This window comes from Micromys minutus (genome assembly GCF_963924665.1).
Source record: "Micromys minutus genome assembly, chromosome: 12".
NCBI classification, from domain to species: Eukaryota; Metazoa; Chordata; class Mammalia; order Rodentia; family Muridae; genus Micromys; species Micromys minutus.
The window spans coordinates 53,207,769-53,229,253 of NC_137981.1; the positions used below are offsets into that span (position 1 = coordinate 53,207,769).

The 21,485-nt window shown below is 41.4% G+C and overlaps 1 protein-coding gene across 2 annotated transcripts in view; it reads left to right on the forward strand.

Annotated features, from left to right (window-relative positions):
- The first annotated feature begins 2,083 nt into the window (after positions 1–2,083).
- The window catches only part of PPP2R2A (protein phosphatase 2 regulatory subunit Balpha), a 50,304-nt gene continuing 30,902 nt past the window's right edge, over positions 2,084–21,485 (forward strand). For both annotated transcript variants that reach the window (XM_080926707.1, XM_080926708.1), the window contains exons 1-2: positions 2,084–2,410; positions 4,133–4,207. In XM_080926707.1, the coding sequence (XP_080782833.1) occupies positions 2,404–2,410; positions 4,133–4,207 (82 nt within the window). In that variant the 5' untranslated portion in view covers positions 2,084–2,403. The remainder of the gene's footprint in view (positions 2,411–4,132; positions 4,208–21,485) is intronic.

The following is a 21,485-nucleotide window of genomic DNA, read 5'->3' on the forward strand; positions in this document are numbered from 1 at the left end:
CCCCCCCAGTTAAGAAGAAGGAGGGCTGGAGAGTTGGCTTAACAGTTAAGGACACTCATTGCTCTCGAAGAGGACTGAGGTTCAGTTCCCAGCATCTACATGGCAGCTCACAACTGTCTGTAACTCCAGTTCCAGGGGTGTGACACACTCTTTTGACTTCTGAGGGCACAAGGCATGTACATGGCACATGTACATGTATGTAGACAAAGCACTCATACACATTAAATAAGTTAAAATTAAAAATCAAAAAAAGGAAGAGTGAGCGAAACATTTACAACTCAGTAAACCTCAAGGAGCCAACACTTAAGTGGCTTTGCTTCCCAATCCAGAAAGACTTATTTATTCATCCATTAATCCCATGAATTATGAAGCTGGTAATAGGAAGACGAATGACATACTTCCTAGCCTCAAAGACTTCTGTCTAAGAACAGACACAGACTGAGATCATTTTAGTGTGGTTTAAGAAAACAGAAAAGTGCATTATACTTTATGAGACTATTTGTACAAACTGGTATGGTTGCTTCACAGTTTGGTTAAGGGGGGGGGGATTGTTATAGATTTGAGAGAACAGCCAGAGCCATCTGGAAGAGTCCAGAACACACACTGAACATGACCAGAGAGGGAAGAAAATATGGAGGAAACAGCCAGAATAGCAGGGTCATAAAGAGGAGTAGCTGGGGGAGGAATGCCTGAGGGCTGGAGGGAGTCTAGGTAGGGTAAGAAGGGCAGGGTGCTAGCGTGGACTGAAATGTGCATCAGGTTCCTGTGATGCCAGTATGTGCTTTGATAGGCAGTTAGGCAACATAGGTAGCTGTATCTCCCTTTTGCCAGAAATAAGGGAAATGACTTTTTTGGTAGAGGGCAATGCTGTTTTTTTTTTATTGTTGTTTTGTTTTGTTTTTTTGTTTTTTTTTAACCTAACTGCCAGAAAGCTTCTTCTAGCTCAGGTTGAGCTCATGTCTGAATATGTGGACTGCCTTTTAAAGTTTGGGGAACTGGAGTTTCCTTCGGATCTGACACATTTTTGCAGTTTTTTTTTTCTTCTCTCCCTCCTCTTCCTCCTGTCTTCCAAGACAGGGTTTCTTTGTCATGTGGCCCTGTAGACTGGGCTGACCTTGAATTTTCAGAGATCTGCTGGGCTCTGCCTCCTGAGTGCTGGGATTAAAGGTGCGCATCTACCACCACCACCCCTCCCCACCAGAACTTGACACTATTAAACAAGGGCATCCAACCTAGTTAAAGGTGAATAGGAAATGGAGGGAAATGTCAGGGATTCTGACTAGAAGAGGCTATATTTAAATAGATTTAGTTTAATTTGTGTGTGTATGTTAGGCAGGGTCTCATACGGATAGCCCAGGCTAGCCTCAAACTCAGCTGTCTTTGAATTCTACAACCTCTTACCTTCATTTCACAAGTGTGCTGAGATTATAGGCATGTGTCACCACAGCCAGCAGAACATCTCTTCTTATTGATTTTTACCACTTTTATCTGAACAGCCCCGGGCTGCTTTTTTGCACCAGTCACAACATTCAGTTTCTGTTGGAGAGCTATTCTTAACTGCTTGCAGTAGCCAAGGGCTCTAGTCCATGGGAAGGTAACCTAATTCACCCAGATGGAACCAGCCCAGTTGTGTTCTTCTGGGCTCAGTGAACTCTCACCTTGGACAGGCAGTGGCGAGTATGCATCACTGTCTCTTTATTTTGGTGTCCCCGGGGCTCATCCACAGGGCCACTGGAGCAGCAAAAGGGGTATTCTCTAGAGAGGGTCAGCTCACCATGTGGGTGAGCGTAAGTGAACAGATGAGGCCATCCCAGAGTCCCGACCCTGGCTTCAAGGCTTGTCACAGTGAGAGGTGCAGACAGGCCAGGCTTTGGTCACTTGGGCACCGATGCCTGGAATATCCAACCCACAGCCAGAGCAAACTAAATGCAGCTTCAGCTCTGCACAGAGACTTTCTCAAGGGTCCTAGCGGGCCGGGCGGGGCGAGAGCTCGGCAGGAAGGAGGCGTGATCAACACAGAGCGACCCGCCCCAAAGACGCTCCGCCCCCGAGTGACGTCACCGGGCAGCCAGCGGGCGCCATTTTGAAAGTGGAGTCGCCTGCCCCTGCCGCCGGGGCCGCCGTCGCTGTCCTAGCCGCCGCCGCTGCCGCTGCCGCCGCCGCTGCTGCCGTCTCCACCGCGAGAGAAGAAGCACGAGACAGGACGCCCCTGAGTGAACGCCACCATCCTGCCGACCGCTCCGCCCAGGCCGCTTCCTTTCCGCCCCGGTTCCCGTCCCCTCCCCCCTCAGGTGCCATCCGCCTCCATCCGCGCCCTCGATCCCCCCATCCCCAGGTGAGGGGGCTGAGCCCCGGTCGCGGAGACCCCGACGAGCCCGGCAGGGTCACCATTTGCAGCGCGACATGGCAGGTAAAGGAGAAACGGCCCTTGGGCGGCTGACAGGGTGCCGCTTCCTCTGCGCGCTCTCCGTCACCCCCTAGCGACGGTGGTGGCGGGGCCTCGGCCTGGGGCGCTGGCCGAGTGCGGGGCGGGCGGGCGGGCCTGGCACTGAGCTGGGACGGTGGGGCCTGGAGGCCGGGCCCAGGGCCTGGCACTACAGGAACCCGGCACGGGTGCGGTGGGGGTGGGAGACGGCGTGGGTGGGGCGGGTGCAGGCGTGCAGATGGGTCCCCTCTGCACCCTGCTCCCCCCGCTCCTCCTTACATATTCATTCCTCTTCCCGGTCTATTCCGAACCTTTCTGTAGAAATGTATTCTGGACTGATAACAAGGAAGAACGCTTTGCAAGTTAAAATACATTGGAGGCATATCCCCCCCCTTCACAGCCCCCCCCCCAGCACCACACAGGTCAGATTTTGAGGGTATATGCCTGAATTTGGTTTCGATTGCGCTCCCTTCCATGTCTTATTTTTTGCCACTCATGAATGCTAAGCCTTTAATAGAAGTTGCAAGGATTGGGGTGGGGGCTGGGTGGGAGAAAAAGGTAATTTAAACTTTGCATTTTGCACGGTAGCGTTTGTGCAGATGTCCTTTTCCCAGAAGGGTTTCTTGGAGTTAAAATAGTTGTGGAGTTCGGCGATATAAATAGCCACAGGGAGAGGGATTTTATAAAAGCTTCCAGGGGGGAGAAAGCCTGATTGGGAATAATTTAGCAAGGAATGGGTAAAGGAAAAGCGATGTTTAATGTTGTTTGAGAGTCAGTGATCTTTTGCACATTTTAGTCTTGAAGTCCTTCATCTAGTAGAGTAATTATAGATTGAGATTCTGTTTCTTTTCCAGAAATCCAGGGTTGCCCCCACACACTTCATTTCCTCTTTAGTGCTGGGCAGTGAGTGTTGGAGATTAAACCAATTTTCCTGTCTTTTCAATAGTTATATAGAAAATAGAACCTTTAAAGAAGTTATGCTGGGCTGGTTTACGGTTTGCTATATAAACAAGCTGCCCTCTGACCTTGCTGAACAATGAAATGATAATTGGAACTGTATTGTAAGAGATGACAGATGAGTAAAGTTGCCTTTTCTGGGTCCTTTGGGTGCTCTTGTTGGGTGAAAGGATGCAGAAGCAGCTTCTTCCTCTGACCATCTCTTCCCAGGCATGCATTTCCGCCCCTTTTCCTCTGTCCGCAGCCAGTGATTTGCTCCTAAGGAAGGCAAAGAAATGGGTGTTGTGTGTGCTTGGTCCACATGAATCATCCCTCCACTCAGGCAGTGATGTTCCCCAAGTTTTCTCTTCGTTCTATATTTCATGGTAGTTTAGTCTTATAACTCTTCTGTAGGCCTTTTGTACATTTAAAGGAAAACTAACTTTGGTGGTTTCTTTTTCTTTTTTTCTTCTGGTAGGTCTTACATGAAAGGCTCTGACTGTCTTTAAGGGGAGGGGAAAGTAGAAGTCAGGTTTTGAATATCTGTATGATGATAATTATTGGTAGGCTGTATACCTTTGAATATTTCATACCTGCAGATTTGTTTTTAACACACTACCAACTATTGGAGCCTAATTTGGTTCCAAATCTGTGGGCTCAGTGGTAGTTAGGTACATAGGGAGTATCAGGCCAGCCTCGGATACCATCTCTGTGTTTATGAGCATAAACAGAACAGAACTCAGTTTTAATTGCTATGTTTTCTTCTTCCAGGAGCTGGAGGAGGGAATGATATTCAGTGGTGTTTTTCTCAGGTGAAAGGAGCAGTAGACGATGATGTAGCAGAAGGTAAGAAATTTTAACAGTGACAACTGAGTATTGACTAAAAGTCCTGGGTACTGAGGGAACTCAATGTTTTGTGTTGTTCAAGAGGCTGGATGATCGCCTTCTTGAAAAGTCTGTATATCTTCTTATGGCTTTTTATCTTTTTTTTTTCCATTGAGTTAATGAAGTAAATGGCGAGCAGTAAGTGCTCTAAGGTTTGTATGACTTAGGTTTTCTTGTTACATAAATTCTACGTAAAACTGACTGGATTTCATGTTTGTGTGTTGTCTTTAGATAAAGGAAAAATAACACCAGCAATACTTAGCTCAGAAATGCTCTCAACAGCACCTTTTGTGGGGAGACTTTTGAACTTAAATGCTTTGAAATTGTTATATTGGTTGACATTTTTGCTGAGAAAATGCTGCCTCAAATTATTTACTTTCTTATGTTGCAGGGATTTGTGTGTATGGTGTAGACAGATAAGATACAATAATAAATCACTGTTTTGTAGGGAACTTTTTTTGAGATAGAAATTTGCTAATTTATTTCAAAACTTATCTGAAGTTTTGGAATGTCAAGGTCTTGCATGCAGTCTGAGCTGATTTTTTTGTGGTAGAGAAAAATACTCTTAAAAGGGATTCTTTGCTTAGAAATATTAAAAGTTTGTGGGATTGGTGTGTGAGGGAGATGTTTATGTGTGTGTCTATGTGTGTCTGTCTGTCTGTCCCTAGCTGGCTTTGAACTTACTGTGTAGACCAGGCTGAATTTGGAGATCCATCTGCCTGCCTCTGCCTCCCCAGTAAAGTTAGTGGGATTTTTCTAAACAGAAATCAACGAAGAGTGTGTACTTCCGATGTCTATGAAAATGTGTACCCTTCCTCTAGGTGGTGCCTTTCCTTGTTGCTCTCCTGCTGCCATAGAGTGCTATGGTGAGGTGGTTGACTAAGGAGATGTTTTCCATGGTGACATTTGTCATCAGTGTGTGTGTGGTATGGTGGGTGAGTCCTGAACAAAGTCATTGGCACACTTTTTGTGTCTTACAAACTCTCCCACCTTTGTTTTTTGGTGGTCCTCATCCCTTTCTCTTATGAGAGACTAGAAACTTGGGAAGAATTAAAGAGTTTAGGAATGACTCAGTGATGGTCAATCTGCACTGCTTTTCTGTGGAACTCGTTTTGAGAAATAAATCCTATGTTGAAGGGAGGAGTCTCGAATTCCTGATTTTGTAACATTACCTGTTGAGTAGTAGGCACTCAGATATCCTCGGTTCTGTGCAGTTGTGTAATAATACTGGCCACATTATGAAAGTGCCCTGTGCTTGGAAAACATTTCTTGGTTGCACTGTTTATTCCCTTATCAAAGGTCTCCTGGATGTTGAGACCGGGTGTGTAGTGTCTAGAACATAAACTGCCTACCTTTAAGAAACTCGGTTAATCATGGGGGAAAAACTTCACTCAATCAGAAGAAATTGACTTTCCAAACTGAACATCAGTTACTTAACTGAACCAAGTGTAGTTTGTGATACTACATGTATACACAAAATATATGTGATGGATCGGTTTTAATTCTTGTCTGTCAGTCCTTAATAGCTTCACTTTGCTCTTGATTGATTAAATAACTTTCTAGGGTATATATAGTGACAGCATGCTCCTAACTCTTACAGTGTGAAGACTTGGAGTGTGTGCTTCAGGAAGAACAGAACTCGTTCTAGTACTGTGTCTTCACAAGTACATAAACAACATTGTTTTCAAGTTACACTGCTTTGGTTTTTAGATTCTTGGAAACTACTTTGTTATACCTTTGTCTATTGTGTTTATTAAAGGGAAGTTTTGCTTTTCTAATGTAGAATATGATTATACGTGGCCTATAGGTAGAGATTATAATTTTAAATGGTTGCTGGCTCGGACCTTAGACTGCCTGTTCTTTGTTAATGCTGCATTCTAATTTTTTTCTCTCTGTAGTTTATGATGTCTGACTGTGCCCTTGTAGCCAGGCAGCAGCCAGGACATGCTGATTTATTTGTGTAATGTGTTCATCTTCTGTACCTGTCTTGTTACTTTATATTTTTAGAGGCAGTTTCTGGGTAGATCTGGCTGTCCTGGAACCAGGTTGACTTTGAACTCACAGAGATCTGACTGCTTCTGCCTCCCCAGTGCTGGGATTAAAGGTGTGACTACCATGCCCAGCTACATTAATTTCTTAAATGAGTACCACTTTCTTCCTGTGTTTTACTTCTAATTTTAAACACAACCTGGTTTGTCTTCTTTCTGGAAATCTGCAGTGGATTGTTGAATCCACTGCATTAGAAACAAAATTTAATTTCAGCTGGCAAAGTATGACATTTCTTCAATATGTTTCTCTTAAGCAAATGAGACCATTGAATACTGTACAATCGAACTCTATGCCCTCTACTTTGAATTGTTTTTTGTTTTGTTTGTTTTTTTTTTCTTTCTGGGATTGAACCCAGGGCCTTGTGCTGCATGCTAGGCAAATTCACCGCTTAGCTATATCGGCAGTCTGTTAATCCCAGTGTCTGACATCCTGCAGTTGTTCCCTTATCAGAATCCCACTCACCCTCAGTCACACCTATAACCTTTTAATCACCTCTGTGGAAATCATTTTTAAAATCTGTTTTACTTACTTTGTTAAATAAATACTGTATTTAGTACCTTAAGTCTCAACTGTTACACTTTAAGCCTAGTTCCAAAGATCTTTGTTTCTCTGAAAATGCCATATATAAACTGCTTGGCCTAGAACAATGCCTGGCATACGATAGGCATTGGATATCTTGAGTGTCTATGTTCCTGTTGCTCGGGTTTGAAAGGCAAAGAACAGAGGTATAGGATAGTTGAGGTGAACTTATGGCAGGGTCCTTCTGTTTCTGGTTTGCAGCTTTTTATTGCACAGAAGGCTGTAACAAGTACTCCAACAATTCAGTCTATTGCTCTGCATTGAGCCTTTCTGGGTTCCTGTACTTAGCCATAAAATTGATGGGACTGGATGAAGTGTTTTGCTGCTTTCTTAATGCTTTTGTTCTCAAAGATGTCAGAAGGAGGTAGCTCCATGTTATTACTACTGATAAGTTGTTTCAAGATGCTGACTCAGTAGGGGCCTTAATTGAAAATATGTCTTTACTGGACTGACTTCTCAAGGCTTAGGAGTTTTTATTAAGTACAGAACAGAGAGTGACACTCAGCCACGGGCTCTTGCTGTTTTTGCCTGTTTGGTCTTCAAGACAGGACACTTGAATTCTAAGTTACTGTTCTATCTACACAGGTCTGCAGGCATGCGTCTTGGTTTTACCTTTGGAGTAGCTTCCTGAGAGGACGTTGAAGTACTAAATTCTGTCATTCTATTTTTTTCATGTCATGGAGTTCTCAAAATCTGTGAGGTCACCATAACACTATGCATTTTAATCTTTAATTTTCTTGACTTGTAACTTTCTGTTTGGAGTTGTTAAGAGCACTGACTCTGGTCTTAGGCTGAAGTTTGAGTCTTCCTTAGTCATTACTGTCATTACTGTGGTGTTGGGCAAACAAGTTCACCTAGTGAACTCCATTAAAAAGGGTTACTAAAAACCCTGACAGTGTTATTTTGATGTTTAAATGAATGTATAGCTGTTAAAAAAAAATACCTTGCCCGTAAGAATAGGTAGGCTTGTTTTGTTTTTGAGACATTCTTACTGAGTAGCCCTGGGTAATGGGGACTTGCTGTTCTTGAACTCACAGAGTTCTACCTCCAGCTGCCTTTTAAGTGCTGTTGTGTTTTTGAGACCGTGTCTCTTGTGGCTTGGAACTTTTTTTTTTTTTTTTAATATGTAGTATAGACTTTGCTGGCATGGAATTCAAGATCTTTTTGCCTCGGAGCTGATATTTCAGGTATACATGAACATTCCTTTCTTGTGAGAGCCAGTAAAGATTTAATTTTATTTCAATGCTTAGAGCAAGTAAGGGATAATTATATTGAAGAAACTGGGGGACTGTCTTTATTTTATATGTTGATGTTTTGCTGGCACATACTTCTTTGTACTGAGTGAGTGCCTTTTGCCCACAGATGTCAGACAAGCGTGTTGGATAACCTCTAGAATTGCACTTGCAGACAATTGTGAGCAGCCATGTAGGTGCTTATAATCAGACTGGGGTTCTCTGGAAGAGTAGTAAGTGTTCTTATCCTCTGAGCCATCTCTATAGCTCATAGAGTATTTTTAAAATAGCTACTAATCCTTTGTTGGCCAAAGTGAAGGCATAGTGTGTTTATGTGTGGAATCTCAAACTCTGTACATTTAAATTTGATACTCTTGCCTCCACCTCCCAAATGCTAGGATTATAAGACAATGTTACATGTTTGGGCTTTAACAATTCTTTTAGTCAGTGTAATGAGTTTATGACATCCTCATATAGATGTAACATTGTACTTTGCTTCAATTCCCTCCCCTCACCCTACAGTTTTTGATTACACTAGCAGAGACTAAACAAGTGAAGACTGGGTTGTAGACTAGTGACACATGAAGCCCTAAGATCACAAAAAGCTATTGATTAGCATAAAAGCAGCTCCTCTAAGCAAATAGGAGGAAGTTCAGATGAGGTTGGGGTGCCTCGATCATCTTGACCTGGGTGGTAGGTGTATAGTTAAATGTTTGCCATTTTTGATTAACCTGAATATTTTTGGGTTTTTTATTTTTATTCTTTTGGTGTTTTGCTTTGTTGACAAATCCTGGCTGTCCTGAAACTCACTCTATAGACCAGGCTGGCCTTGAACTTTTAGATCTGCCTGCCTCTGCTTCCTGAGTACTGGAATCAATGGTATGTGCCACCACAGCCCTGCCTTTTATTTTAAAAGATTTATATATTTTTATTTTATGATTTTTGGTGTTTTGCCTGCATGTTAGTCTGTGAAGGTGCCAGATCCCTTGGAATTGGAGTTGCCATATTGGTCCTGTAGAAGAGGAGCCAGTGCTCTTAACCACTGAGCCATCTTTCTAGCTCCTTGTTTTGGTTTTAATACTTTAAAACATTTATGTTTACTTGGGGAGGGTGGCAAGTATATGCAGGTTTGTTTGGGTTTGAATCCAGTGTCCTAGTGGCTAGAGTGAAATACTGCAAAATTCCTTTACTCCTTTGTCTGTGATCCTGAAGACTAACACTGAGGTCTTTCCTGTTCCTAGTGCTCACTTGCATTTGGGGAGGCATAAAGTAATGATACATCTGCATCATCAGTTTTCTCTCTAGTACATGAAGCCTAAGCTCTTTCCATCTTCAGCCCCATCTCTGCCCTTTAGTACCACAGTGCTGCAGCGTTTCACTTGGGAGTCGACTTGCCTTGTTAGCGCTGTGTTTGTGTTCACTGTTGAACCAGTGGGGGTCCCTGCTGTCACTTGCTTCCTTTCCCATAGTTATTGACTGTCCATTTGTGTGTCTGTCTGCCTTGAGTCTGATAGCAAAGCTTATGATCTTTAAGGAAAGTGTGTGGAGTAGTGTGATGAGCTTGTACGCCCATCAGTCACATCGAGGCCAGGCCACAAGCTGTCCCACTTCATACTCCACCACTTCATCTTTTCCTATCTATTGCTCTTAAAGTATGAATTCAAAAAGTAAAAAAGGGAAACAGTGGGGATTCCCCAAGCCCCTTCCCATTTGGTCTTTAAGACAGGCTCTCATGTAGCTCAGGCTGGCTCAAGCAGAGGCTTCCTTGGCATTTGTGATCCTTTGGCTCCCACCTCAGCAGCATTAGAATTGCAGGGGTGTACCACCACATTCTGCTAATTTCATCATTTTAAAATATTATTTTTAACTTTTAAATATATTTCTGGCTTGCACATTTGACAGTCTTAAGCTTTATTTCATAGGGAATTATTTTAGGATAGGATTTTCTTACCTAAAACCTGATTTTATGAAATCTGAATCAAAATGCGTTGTATCTTTGCTTCCTGTTTGGGTAAAATTTAGACTTGTGGACTGATTCTTGGAAAAGCCTTTTTTTCCTTTTGTTCTTCAAGATAGGGTTTCCTCTGTAATTGCTTTGGCTGCTCCAGAACTTGCTACGTAGACCAGCCTGGCTCCAAACTCAAAGAGATCTGCCTGACTATGCCTTCTGAGAGCTGGAATTAAAGGCGTGCATCACCACCACCTGCTCTCTTTTTGCATATCTTTTAGCACCAGGTTTGCCACTGACTGACCTAGTCACCATCATGGGACATGCTGCTGCTCTGTAAATTTGCCCTTAAATAACTTCAGCAGCAGTCTGTAGTATTACTTTCTTTGTTGTATTTTAAGGTAGTAATTTCTTTTTCTTTATTTAATACATTTACTGATTGAAAGCCTATAAGAAGTAGTGGCTATTAAAAGTGAGTTAACTGGCATTTGTTTCAAGTTTTTAAAATAAATTGAAAATTAAAATTTTATAACCAATTTAAAATTAGTCAAGTCCTTGGAAATGGTGGGATTAAGTGGTGAAAGAGGGGAGATTGCTTGACTCAAATTCCTATGTTTGCAGATGTGTGCTTGACTGGTTCTTCAGGTTAAGTTATAAGAACACAGATAATGACATTGTAAGTTAGCTCTTTAGTGGGAAAATTGAGGTACTGAAGATAGATATTTGACTAGCAGTCTCAATTGTAATGTTTCCCTTTTCTTACCTGAGATGAAGATTAAAATTATAATTAATTAAGGGGCCTCAAGTTGCTTCCTCAATAGAAGGAAAAACCTGGAGGGCTAGAAAGATGGCTCAGTAGTTTAAGAACAGTGATCCAAAGGACCTGGGGCCAATTCCCAGCACCCACAGGGCAGCTAAAAAAATAACAAAACTGTAACTTCTGTTCAGGGGGACCCCGGCATCCTTATATAAACATATACAGGCAAAACACCAATGTATATAAATATAAACAAATTATTTTTAAAAATAGGCAGTTTTGTAGTATACCTTTAATCCTAGCAGTCGAGAGGCAGAGACAGGCAGATCTCTTTGAGTTGGAGGCCAGCCTAGTTTGCAAAGTGAGTTCAGGACAGCCAAGGCTATTACCCCGAGAAAGCCCATCTTGAACCAAGAACTAAAACAACAAAAATCTCTGGGCACAGTTTTTTGTCTATGGCAAGTGTGTGTTGGCCTGGTCATTAATAACAGCTACAAGCATTGTTGGATGTTTATGTGGTACATATTCATGTGGTATACATTTATTTATTTTTTTCCCGGTATATTTTCTTTTCCCTTGGACAAGGTTTTTCTGGCTAACCCTGGCTGTCCTGGAACTTGCTCTGTAGACCAAGCTGGCCTAGTATTCTTTAATACAGAACTTAAGATAGCAATTTATTCTGATAATTTCCAGTGAGATCCAGCTCCACAGGGTTTTTCTTTACCTTCCTACTCTGTATTTTCTCTCTCCTAGAAATGCCTAAAGTATTCCTGTGCTGTCTTTTGTTAGACCGTAAACATAGAAGCTGCATCTTTGGTAATGTGAAGCAGTGAAGTAGCCTGAATTTTGGGATCTTTTTATGCAGCATAATAATCTTATAGTTTCTTGTTTTTGAGACAGGGTTTCACTGTGTAGTCCTAGCTATTCGGGAGCTTGTTTTGTAAACCAGGCTTCTGTCTCCCAGTGTGCTGGGACTGTAAAGGCGGGTGCCACTGCCACTTGTTTATCTTGTTATTTTTAAAATTATGTTTATATATTGTGCGATGACCCACATGGTGGAGGTTAGAGGACAGCTTGAAGTGTTCTATGTGGGTCCCTGGGGATTGAATACAGATTAGCAGTGGGAAGAGGCTCCACTGAGCCATCTCACTGGTCTTACTTTTTTGTATTTAGAAATACTGTCCCATTCTGTTGCCCAGGCTGGTCTAGAACTCATAGCAGTCTGCCTCCTGCCTCTGCTTTCAGTGTGCTGAGATGACTGGCTTGGTCCATTGCTTTATATGTATTCCTTCGTTAATCTTCACAAAGCCCTGTGAAGTAAGCAGACCATGTTGAGAAGGTTAATGTATTAACTGTAATCTTGTGCAAGTGGAACCACTAAGATACTTATCTTGCCTTCATTTTCCTAATGCAATTTTATTTCAAGTGCTGATCTCCAACCTGATCTCTGTGGCTCTACCTATAATCATAGCATTCTGGAGGTTTGAGGCAAGAGGACTGAGTGTGAGGCTAGTTTGGGTTACAGAGCAAGATCCTGTCAAAAAAGGGCAAGTTGATCCTGTTTTAATTCAGATGAAGATTTTTTTTTTTTAAATTTAGCTGAAGAGGTAGGCTTTCAAGTTTGTCCTCAGGCTTGTCCCTCCCAAGTACTAGAAATATAGGCCACCATGACATGCCTGGGTTTTTTTTTTGTTATTTGGATTTTTTCGTTTTTGTTCTGCTTGGTGTTTACCATATAGTTTATTTTAGTGGAAGCTGATGATGCCAGGACTGACACCTAGAGCTGATGAGCATGTGTGAGGCAGGCATTCTGCTGCTGGTCCCACCCCAGCCCATCCTTCTGTTCTGATATTATTGCAATTTGGGGATTTACTGGATTTTTTTGCTAATGTTATTTTGATATGAACTATAGATGGGTTAGAATTCTTTATGAAGATTTCAATGTTGAATGTAAATTTGTATTGTATGTGTTTATATATGGGCATTTTTCTGGTTAGAGTTTATAACCACTGTGAAAATAGTTGTTACTAAGTCTTATTGCTTTCAATGTGTGGTTTGGCAACCTCTGAACTCACTGAAAACACTTATGAACTCAAAAGTATTTTCATAATGGTATATATTACAATGAATTTGCCTTCTATGCTGTGTTGCATAGCGATGGGAGAAAGCCAGATATGTCAGCCTGCAGGCATCCTGTGCAGCGGCACCAGCATTGCTAGTAATCACAGTAATCCCCAGCAACATACATGATCCACTGAGACATACGATGATGATGATGATGATGATGATGATATCTTTTGAGACAAAGTCTCTATGTAGTCTTGGTTGGACTTAAACTCAGAGACCACAGTTCACTTGCTACACCTAGCTAGAACTGACTAATTCTTCAAAATACCCTTGGCAGAGTAGTTAGAAGTGTTACTTTCGGCTTGAGTACCTAGAGGATAAAAGTTCTATTACAAAAATGGAAAACACACCAAAATCATTTCTGTAAGAAAGAGCTTTGGTAAAGCTGTTTACAGAGCTGGCTGCTCTCCGTTTTATTTTACTTTTAAGAACTGACAGCATACATTTAATCCCAGAGGCCAGCAGATCTCTGAGTTTGAAGCTAGCCTGGTCTACATAGTTTTACACAAGCCAGGGCTACATAGTAAAATGTAATCTCAGAAATAAGTAAAGAGCTGACAAATGGTGCAGGCCAGCAAGATGAAACTTGGGGTGGGAGGATCAGGAGTTTGAGGCCACCTTGGGCTGCATAATTTACAGCAGTTTGGGCTGTGGGCTTTGTGAATGCCTATCTCCAAAAAAAAAAAAAAAAAAAAATCAAAAAAACAGGGAGTATTCAGCCATGGATACTGGTTTTCTCAGATGAGCATTGGACCTGTTGCTGTACTAGTATTTGTTGACCACAGTAAAATTTGAGTTTTCAGCAAAAGTTGGGATTTTAGAGAATATGCGTGCTGTCATGGACTTGACGGTTTCAGCTTCTCAAAGGCCTTCAGAAAAAGTCAGTAGTGCTGACAAGTGCAGTGTCACAGAGCTCTCAGGGACTCCTGCCTGTTGGCTAGAGAGATGCTCTTCTGGTGTGTCTGAAGACAGTGTACTTGTATACATTAAATAGATAAGTAAATAAATATAAATCTAAAAAAAACCTACCATCTGTCAAGTTTGACTGTACCAGAGAACTATCATCACCCACCTCAAGACTATTAAATACTGTTCTCCCCTTATCAGCACATTGCTAAATGAGGCTGGGTGTTTTTCTCCCATGTGTGCATCTCTCATTGTCATGCCATGAGAATTTTGTTAAAGCAGGCCAGACATTGAAGAGATTTTGCAGCAGTGTAAACCATCAGCTCAAATTTGTCTCTTGTTTCTTTTTGTTTTGTTTTGAGACTTATTGTGAACTCTTTATCCTCTTGCCTCAAACTACCAAATATTGATATTACAGGTGTGTGCTGCCACACCTTGTCTATGACATGCTGGGGACAGAACATGGGGCTTCATCTATGCTGGGCAGGCACTCTGCCAACTGAGCTGCATCCCTAGCTCTAGTCGCCTCAATGTTTTTGTTATGTAGAGTTTATTACTATGAAAAATACTTTGAACCTTATTGGTTTCAGATACTAAAGGAAATTGTGCTGTTCATAGAATTTGCCCAACTTTGCTTAGTCTCTTATGGTAGAATATGTGTAGTATAGAAGTCTGGGTACCTGTGCCTGTCTGCATAAAGGCCAAAGGTGGATGATAGTTTTTCTTCCTTAATCACTCCACTTGGTTGATTGCTTGATCTTCAGACACACCAGAAGAGGGCATCAGAACCCTTTACAGGTGGTGTGAGCCATCATGTGGTTGCTGGGAATTGAACTTAGGACCTCTGGAAGAACAACCAGTTCTCTACACCTCTGAGCCATCTCTCCAGCCCCCCACCCTACCTCCTGAACTCTCTTGTGTAGAACTGGTTGTCTTCCAAAAGCGAAAGATCTCTCCCTGTCTCCCAAGAGATGGCCTAAACGTGTTTAAACCAAGCCCAGTTCTACCTTTTTAAAACAGGGTCTCACTGAATTTAGAGCTTACTGATTGACTTCAGAAGAGGGAATCCCATAGTTTAATCAATAATGGCTCACTAGGTCTAGAAAAACACTACAGGGTTTAAGAGCACTTAGGTCTATCCAAATCAGGCAGTTTATCACAGTCATAAAACACCTTTGCTTTAAAAAAAAAAAAAGTGTGTGTGTGTGTGCGCGCACACGTGTGTTGAGAGAGAGAATTCTTTTTTAAACAGGGTTTTATGATTGTACTTGATTAGCCTTGAATGTGCTAGGTAGATTAGGCTGGATTTAGCCTCAGACATCAGGAATAAAGATGTGCTCCACCAGATTTGGGTTTTTAAAGTTTTGAGCCAGAGTCTCATTTGAGTTGTCAGAACTAGCCTAGAACTCAATATTTGGTTTAGACAGCACTACAACAGTCTCCCTGCCTACACTTCCTGAATAATGGGGTGCTGTACTGCTTTAAACTAGTTCTGTGTTTGTATACACACTGCCTTAGTTTGGAATATTTGTTGTAGCCAGGGCTGACCTTGAGTTTATTGAGTACCTCAGGCTGGCCTCCAGCTTAAACTGATACTCCTGCCTCAGCTTTCCCAGTATTGAGATTACAAATGAGTTTTCCTACTTAGGCTAAGAGAATATTCTTCCTTAAGAGTATTGATTTAAGCTAGGCGGTGACAGTACACTCCTTCAATCCCAGCAGTCCTGAAGCAGAGGCAGTGGATCTCTCGAGTTCCAGATAAGACCAGCTTGACCTACAGGCTTGAGTTCCAGGATAGCCAGGGCTACACAAACCCTTCTTGAAAAAAATAAAAAAAGAAATAAAGAATATTGGTTTTAATATCTGTGGCATGGATCTTTAGGTACTAGACTTGACAGATGTAGTGACATCTGTCCCCTCTGCTACCTGCTGTGTCTGTCTCAAAAACCATCACAGAATGTATTGAGTTGTTGAACTTCGTGCACATTCTATTATTTCATTCTGGGGGACGGGGAGGGAGTGAGTGAGTGAGTTAGTTAAAACTCCAGTTTTCTTTTTGTATTAAGAAGTAAAAATATGGGTTAAGAGCACTGTTCCTCCAGAGAACCCAGCTTCAGTTCCCAGCAATCATGGTGGCTCACAACCATCTGTAACAGGCTCTGATGCCTATTCTGGTACTTTTGAAGAGAGCGACAGTGTACATGAAAAATCAATAGATATTTAAAAAGAGAAGTATGGCTGACAGTGCAACTCTGGGAGAACACTTGGTATGTGTAGGTGAGGTTTGTGTTTATCCCTATTATTGCAAGAGAGATGGACATTTAGAGAAAAGAGATTATGTAAAGAGAGGATTTTTTGTGTGTGGTAGTTAATAATTTTTCTAAAGTTCTGGGAATGTTAGTTTTGAGCAGCATTGCTTCTGAGAGCCTGCTCTTGTGCAGCGGCTGCCCATCTGCAGGACCGTCTTCCTTCTCTTTTGTTCTTTCAGTGCCTCAAGCTAAAATAAAAGTCCAAGTTGCTAAATAAGAGTTAGATTTCTAGAGGGGGTAGAAGGATTCTTCATTTTTTCCTATTGACTACCAGAATGATAAGGCTGTTGAAAAGACAACAGCATGGAAATGATTGTTACTGGAATCAGTACAGCAGTTGTTAGTCTCCCTAGACAAATCATTTTCTAACAGGCACAGTGAGTTCCTTGAGGGAATGGAAATACTTTTGTCTATGTCTCTGTCCTTTTGTCTTTGTTTCTTGTTTTGGGAGCGTGAACCTCAGGCCTTAATACTTGCTAGCCAGTTGTACTGAGTTTAAGCCTAGTCTGGTGAGGTCTCCATAGCTTTTAGTTTGGTTTGGTTTGGTTTTTTGAGACAGGGTTTCACTGTGCACTGCCTCCCAGGTTCTGGAATGCGGGACATGCACCTGGCTCCAGAACTTTTTAAAGGTTTATTGATTTATGTGAATACTCTGTCGATGTCTTCACACACACCAGAAGAGGGCATCATTACAGATGGTTGTGAGCCACTATGTGGTTGCTGGGAATTGAAATCAGGACCTCTGGAAGAGCAGTCTGTGTTCTTTACTGCTGAGCCATCTTCCCCCTCCCCCCTTCTAGAACTTTTGATCCCATAAAATTGAAACTCCATGGGGGATGGCGATCCTAAGTCACCCTTTTCCTTAGCCTGGAGGGTCATCATTCTAACTTTAGACACCTCAAGTAAAGGCAATCAAGTAGTCTTTTGTTTGAGACCGGGTCTCCCTAGGGAGCTTTGGCTGTCTTGGAATTTGCTATGTAGATCTAGCTGGCCTCCCAAATGCTGCCATTAAAGCACACCTGCTTCAAGCAGGCTTTTGTGATTGGTTTATTAAACTTACATAGATCAGGTTGGCCTCCATTTCATAAATCTCCTGTTCATACCTCTAAGGGAAAGGTGCAGGGAAAGAACAGACTCCTGAAGGTTGTCCTCTGACGACCTCTCAATCTGTGGCACAGACGGATCACATATATGCACACTAAATAATTTAGATTTGGTAAGTGTAAAATGTCTGCTAAATGTTAGGAAAACAGCTAACCTTTTTCCCTGTGGCACTTTTTAGCTGTGAACTCATACAGTTCACTCAGCCAACCTCTGAGGATAACTTGGTACTTTTATATTATAGGTTAGGAAAACCAGGAATGTTTTCCCTATTTTTAGACATGTCTATTAACATCTGGGTCTTTTCTGCTATGAACTTATATTTCATAAAATACATGCTTTGTATTATGTTACTTGAGTTAGTTATGGGTGATAAGTGGCTGTAGATGTATGTCTGACTGGTATATTTAGTGTAGACATTTGGTTGAGAGTTATTTATTTTAGTTAAAAACTTTTTGAGACAAGATCTTAGGTAGCTAGGCTAACCTCAGATTTACCAGTAGTCAAAGATAACCTTGACTTTCTGATCGTCTTGCCTACATACCAGCAAGAGTGCTGGAATACAGGCATTTATCACACCATTCCTGGTGTGTACAGTTCTTAATACTCTATTTAGGGTATGTTTATGAAGAAATGCGATTGTTGGATCAACACTGTCTTTTTTATGGCTTCTGCTTCATATTGACAATTTGCCTTAGGACATTGGGGTTGGTTTTCTTTGGGAGAGAGGGTTGGTTTTGGTTTTCATCTTTCAGTGAATTATGGTGTCTATCTCCTGACCATGATATTGACCATATAGAAACATCTTTTCTGGGTTATTTTGTTTGTTTGTTTGCTTGTTTTTAACGAGTGCTTAACAGCTCAGAGAATAAGTATGTTGAGTATTGTGGGGGATAGAGTAATTTTGAATAGGTAAAAAGAAGTCGGGTGGACAAACACTTGAGGGTGGCTGACTGCTAGTCAAAGGTTAAATGCAGGGATGCCTAGGACAGGCACATGATGAACAGTCAAGAAGCTTAGTTGACGTGGCTCATTTAACAATATTAACAGACTGCCATCTAACAGAACAATCTTTGAATTTTTTGAAGAATTTGCTTTTCATTTTATAGGTATGAATGTTTTACTTGCATGTTTGTCTTCATAATGTGCCAGAAGAGGGTGTCAGTCTCCTGGAAGTGAGGTTAAGTGGATGCTAGGACTTGAACCCTGATCCTCTGAAGAGTCTGCTGAGTCATCTTTTCACCCTCATAATAGTAGAATTTTAAAAGTTCAACTCAAGATCCCTTAGTTGCTTGGAGGTTTAGAACACAGGAAATACCTGTTGTTTTAATAAGCATAGATTGATTGCCTTGGGTGGGTTAGGAGATTGGGAAAGCCAGGCCAAGAATATTGATTGTATCAGAGTTGAGGTTAAGCAGTGGAGTAGTACTTTGACTGTTTGGGTAATCTAAAATTAAATGTTTAGTAACAAAAGTTCAAATATGGTCATCTTTTTTGAGGAACAGTTACTCTAAGCAGAGGTTGGGAGTAGGTGTTGGGTGGTATTGACCCTGATTGCTGCAGCTTTTAAAAAAAGACCTTGCCTAAAACTTCCCTTGCTACTCAAGAAGTAGTATAAATGGTACATAATCACCTTTCTGTCCTCCTCAGGTAAGAAATATTTGTAATACATATCTAGGTCTTTGCCAGAACCTTGTCTAGACTGATGAATATATTCAGTGTTCTTAGGAAATTCTACAGGTGTTTGAGAAGCTTAAAAAAACAAACTGTATTGTCAGTGAGCATTTTATATTGCTCCCCCCTTTTCAAATTCAGAGTCTTTATGTGGATATGCTTGGGGGTAAGAATCAGCCTTTGATTCTTCATTTGGTTCAAGGGGTGTGCAATTTGAACATGCAGGGGCACCAGAGAGACTGCGTAGGCTCTGGTTTTGTTTTGTTTTTCTTGGGGAAGGGGGTTCAATTAGGAAAAAATTCTTTACTTTGTTTCTGAGTGGATCCATTGTGCTAAACATTGTTGAGGAAATAATCTTTGTCAAGGAGTTCTTTTTAGGTATTGAACACAGTGGGCAAACTTGGGATGGTGGGCTTTGTACTGTGAATGAGCATCAGAGCCATTTCTAGATTAAACTCGTTTGGTTGATCTTGATGTTTTAGTCAAGGTTGTGTTCTAGTGTGAGAATTAATTTAAACAAAATCTTACTTTTTTTGTTTAATTTTAGTTATCCTTTCACAATTTCATTTGAATATATGAAGTACTTGTCATTTATCCTTCCTGTCACCTTCATCCCATTCTGTTCAACCCTCCCTTCATTTCCATGTCTTTTTGCTTTTTACTTGTTTTTGTGACTCACTGATTTTAGTTAGAGTTGTTTTTATGACCAGACATTGTTTATTATAGTTAAGTCAGAATATTCCTGTATCCCAGGATAGCCTGGAACTAATTTTAGCCCAGGTTGGCCTGGATCTTTTGGCAGTCTTTTTTCTTCAGCCCCTAAGTACTGGAAATACAAGTTGAGTGTCCACCTATAGAGAATAACAAAAGCATACCACTCAGAAAGGAAGAAAACCAGCAAGAATAGCACCAAGATCTTCAGCTCCTCAAATAAGCAGCAGCAACAAAATCTGGGTCTTTTGAAAGCCAAGGAAAAGCTAATAAGCCACGCCAGGCTGTCTACCACACCAAACCTGAAGTTAGCCAGCTATTTCCAGACTGCAGCACTCAGGCCTCATAGAATGAATGGAGCCTCACAACAAACTGATCTGTTGTGTGTGCTTGTCGAGAGTGCACTTTATAGACGCCAACAGTTATGTTCTCTTTTCCCAAATAGCTCAACTCAATCAACCATAGGAGTTCATTATTTTCTGCTCCTCTACCTTCTTTTTCAAGTAAATTGTAGTGCTTTTTACAGAACTTAAGATAGTAGTTTTTCTGTTACTTACAGTGAAATCTATGGGGGCTAGAGTGATGGCTCAGTGGTTAAGAACACTGGACCAGTGTTGGGATTCCCATCAAGTAGCAGCAGTGCAGCATGCAACCAGCTAATTCCATGCATACATGTAGTATACAGACATGCATGTAGGCAGCACACAGACAGACAGGGTTTCTCTGTAGCTCTGCTCACAAATTGTTTTTATATTTATTTGCTTTTATTAGGTATACAACTTTCTACTTGCCTGCAGGCCAGAAGAGGGCACTGGATCTCATCATAGATGGTTGTGAGCCACCATGTGGTTTCTGGGGCCTCTGGAAGAACAGCCAGTGTGCTCTAACCTGAGCCCTCTCTCCAGCCTCACAATTTTTTTTTTTTTTTCCAAATTAAAAAGCAGCAATAAAACTTAGCATCTAAGAAGTGGAGACAGTAGGATTGCTGCAAAGTTGGTTATATGATAAAGTAGTGAGTACCAGGCCAGCCAGGGCTGTATAGTTAAACGCTGTCTCTCAGGAAATAGTAATGAGCCAAGTTTAAATTGCTTTATGGAGTTGTTGCAACAGAGTTTATGTGGTCAAAGCTGCTTGTGACCTGTAATTCCTCCTCCCTTAGACCATTAACAGTAGGGTTATACTTGTGTGCTACACACCTGGCCTAAACTAGTATTTTGAATTGAGTTTGGTGACACTGAAGTTTTAGAATTCAGCAGTTTGTAAATTCATCCTAGAAGAAAATATCCTGGGAGTTACTGATGTAGGTGAAAACAATATTCTTTTCCTCAAGAGAAGAATTTGACTAATTAGGAAACTAATACACATTTCCTACCACTTTTTATCAAAACAGGCTTTGAAAGAATGTGCAAAGTACCTTATTTAAACAATAGCAGTATTGACTTGTGGTAGTGAATGGTGATCTAAACTCATGTGTTAAAATAAACACTGAAATGTTCAACAAGCATACTAGGGAAGAGTTCAGTATCCTTGGAAACCCTGGAAGAGTGCCCTAAGCTGTGAGAAGCACTTGGCTGGTACAAACTAGTAGCTGGAAAAGGTGACATTGTTGACTGCTTTAGTGTTGTTTACAGGGTTGAGAGCCCCCTGGAGAGTAAGAGAAGGGCCTGAGTAGAAGTGACAGTGGACTATAGGATAGGTAGTTAGGTTAATGAGTTTGAAGCAGGGATTAAAAATCAAATAGCTTGAGATGTGAGGCTGTAACTAAACGGTGGAATGTCTGCCTCATAGGTCCTGCAAGGCACTGTGTTAGGTTCTCTTAAACAACATCAACACAATCCTGTGCACA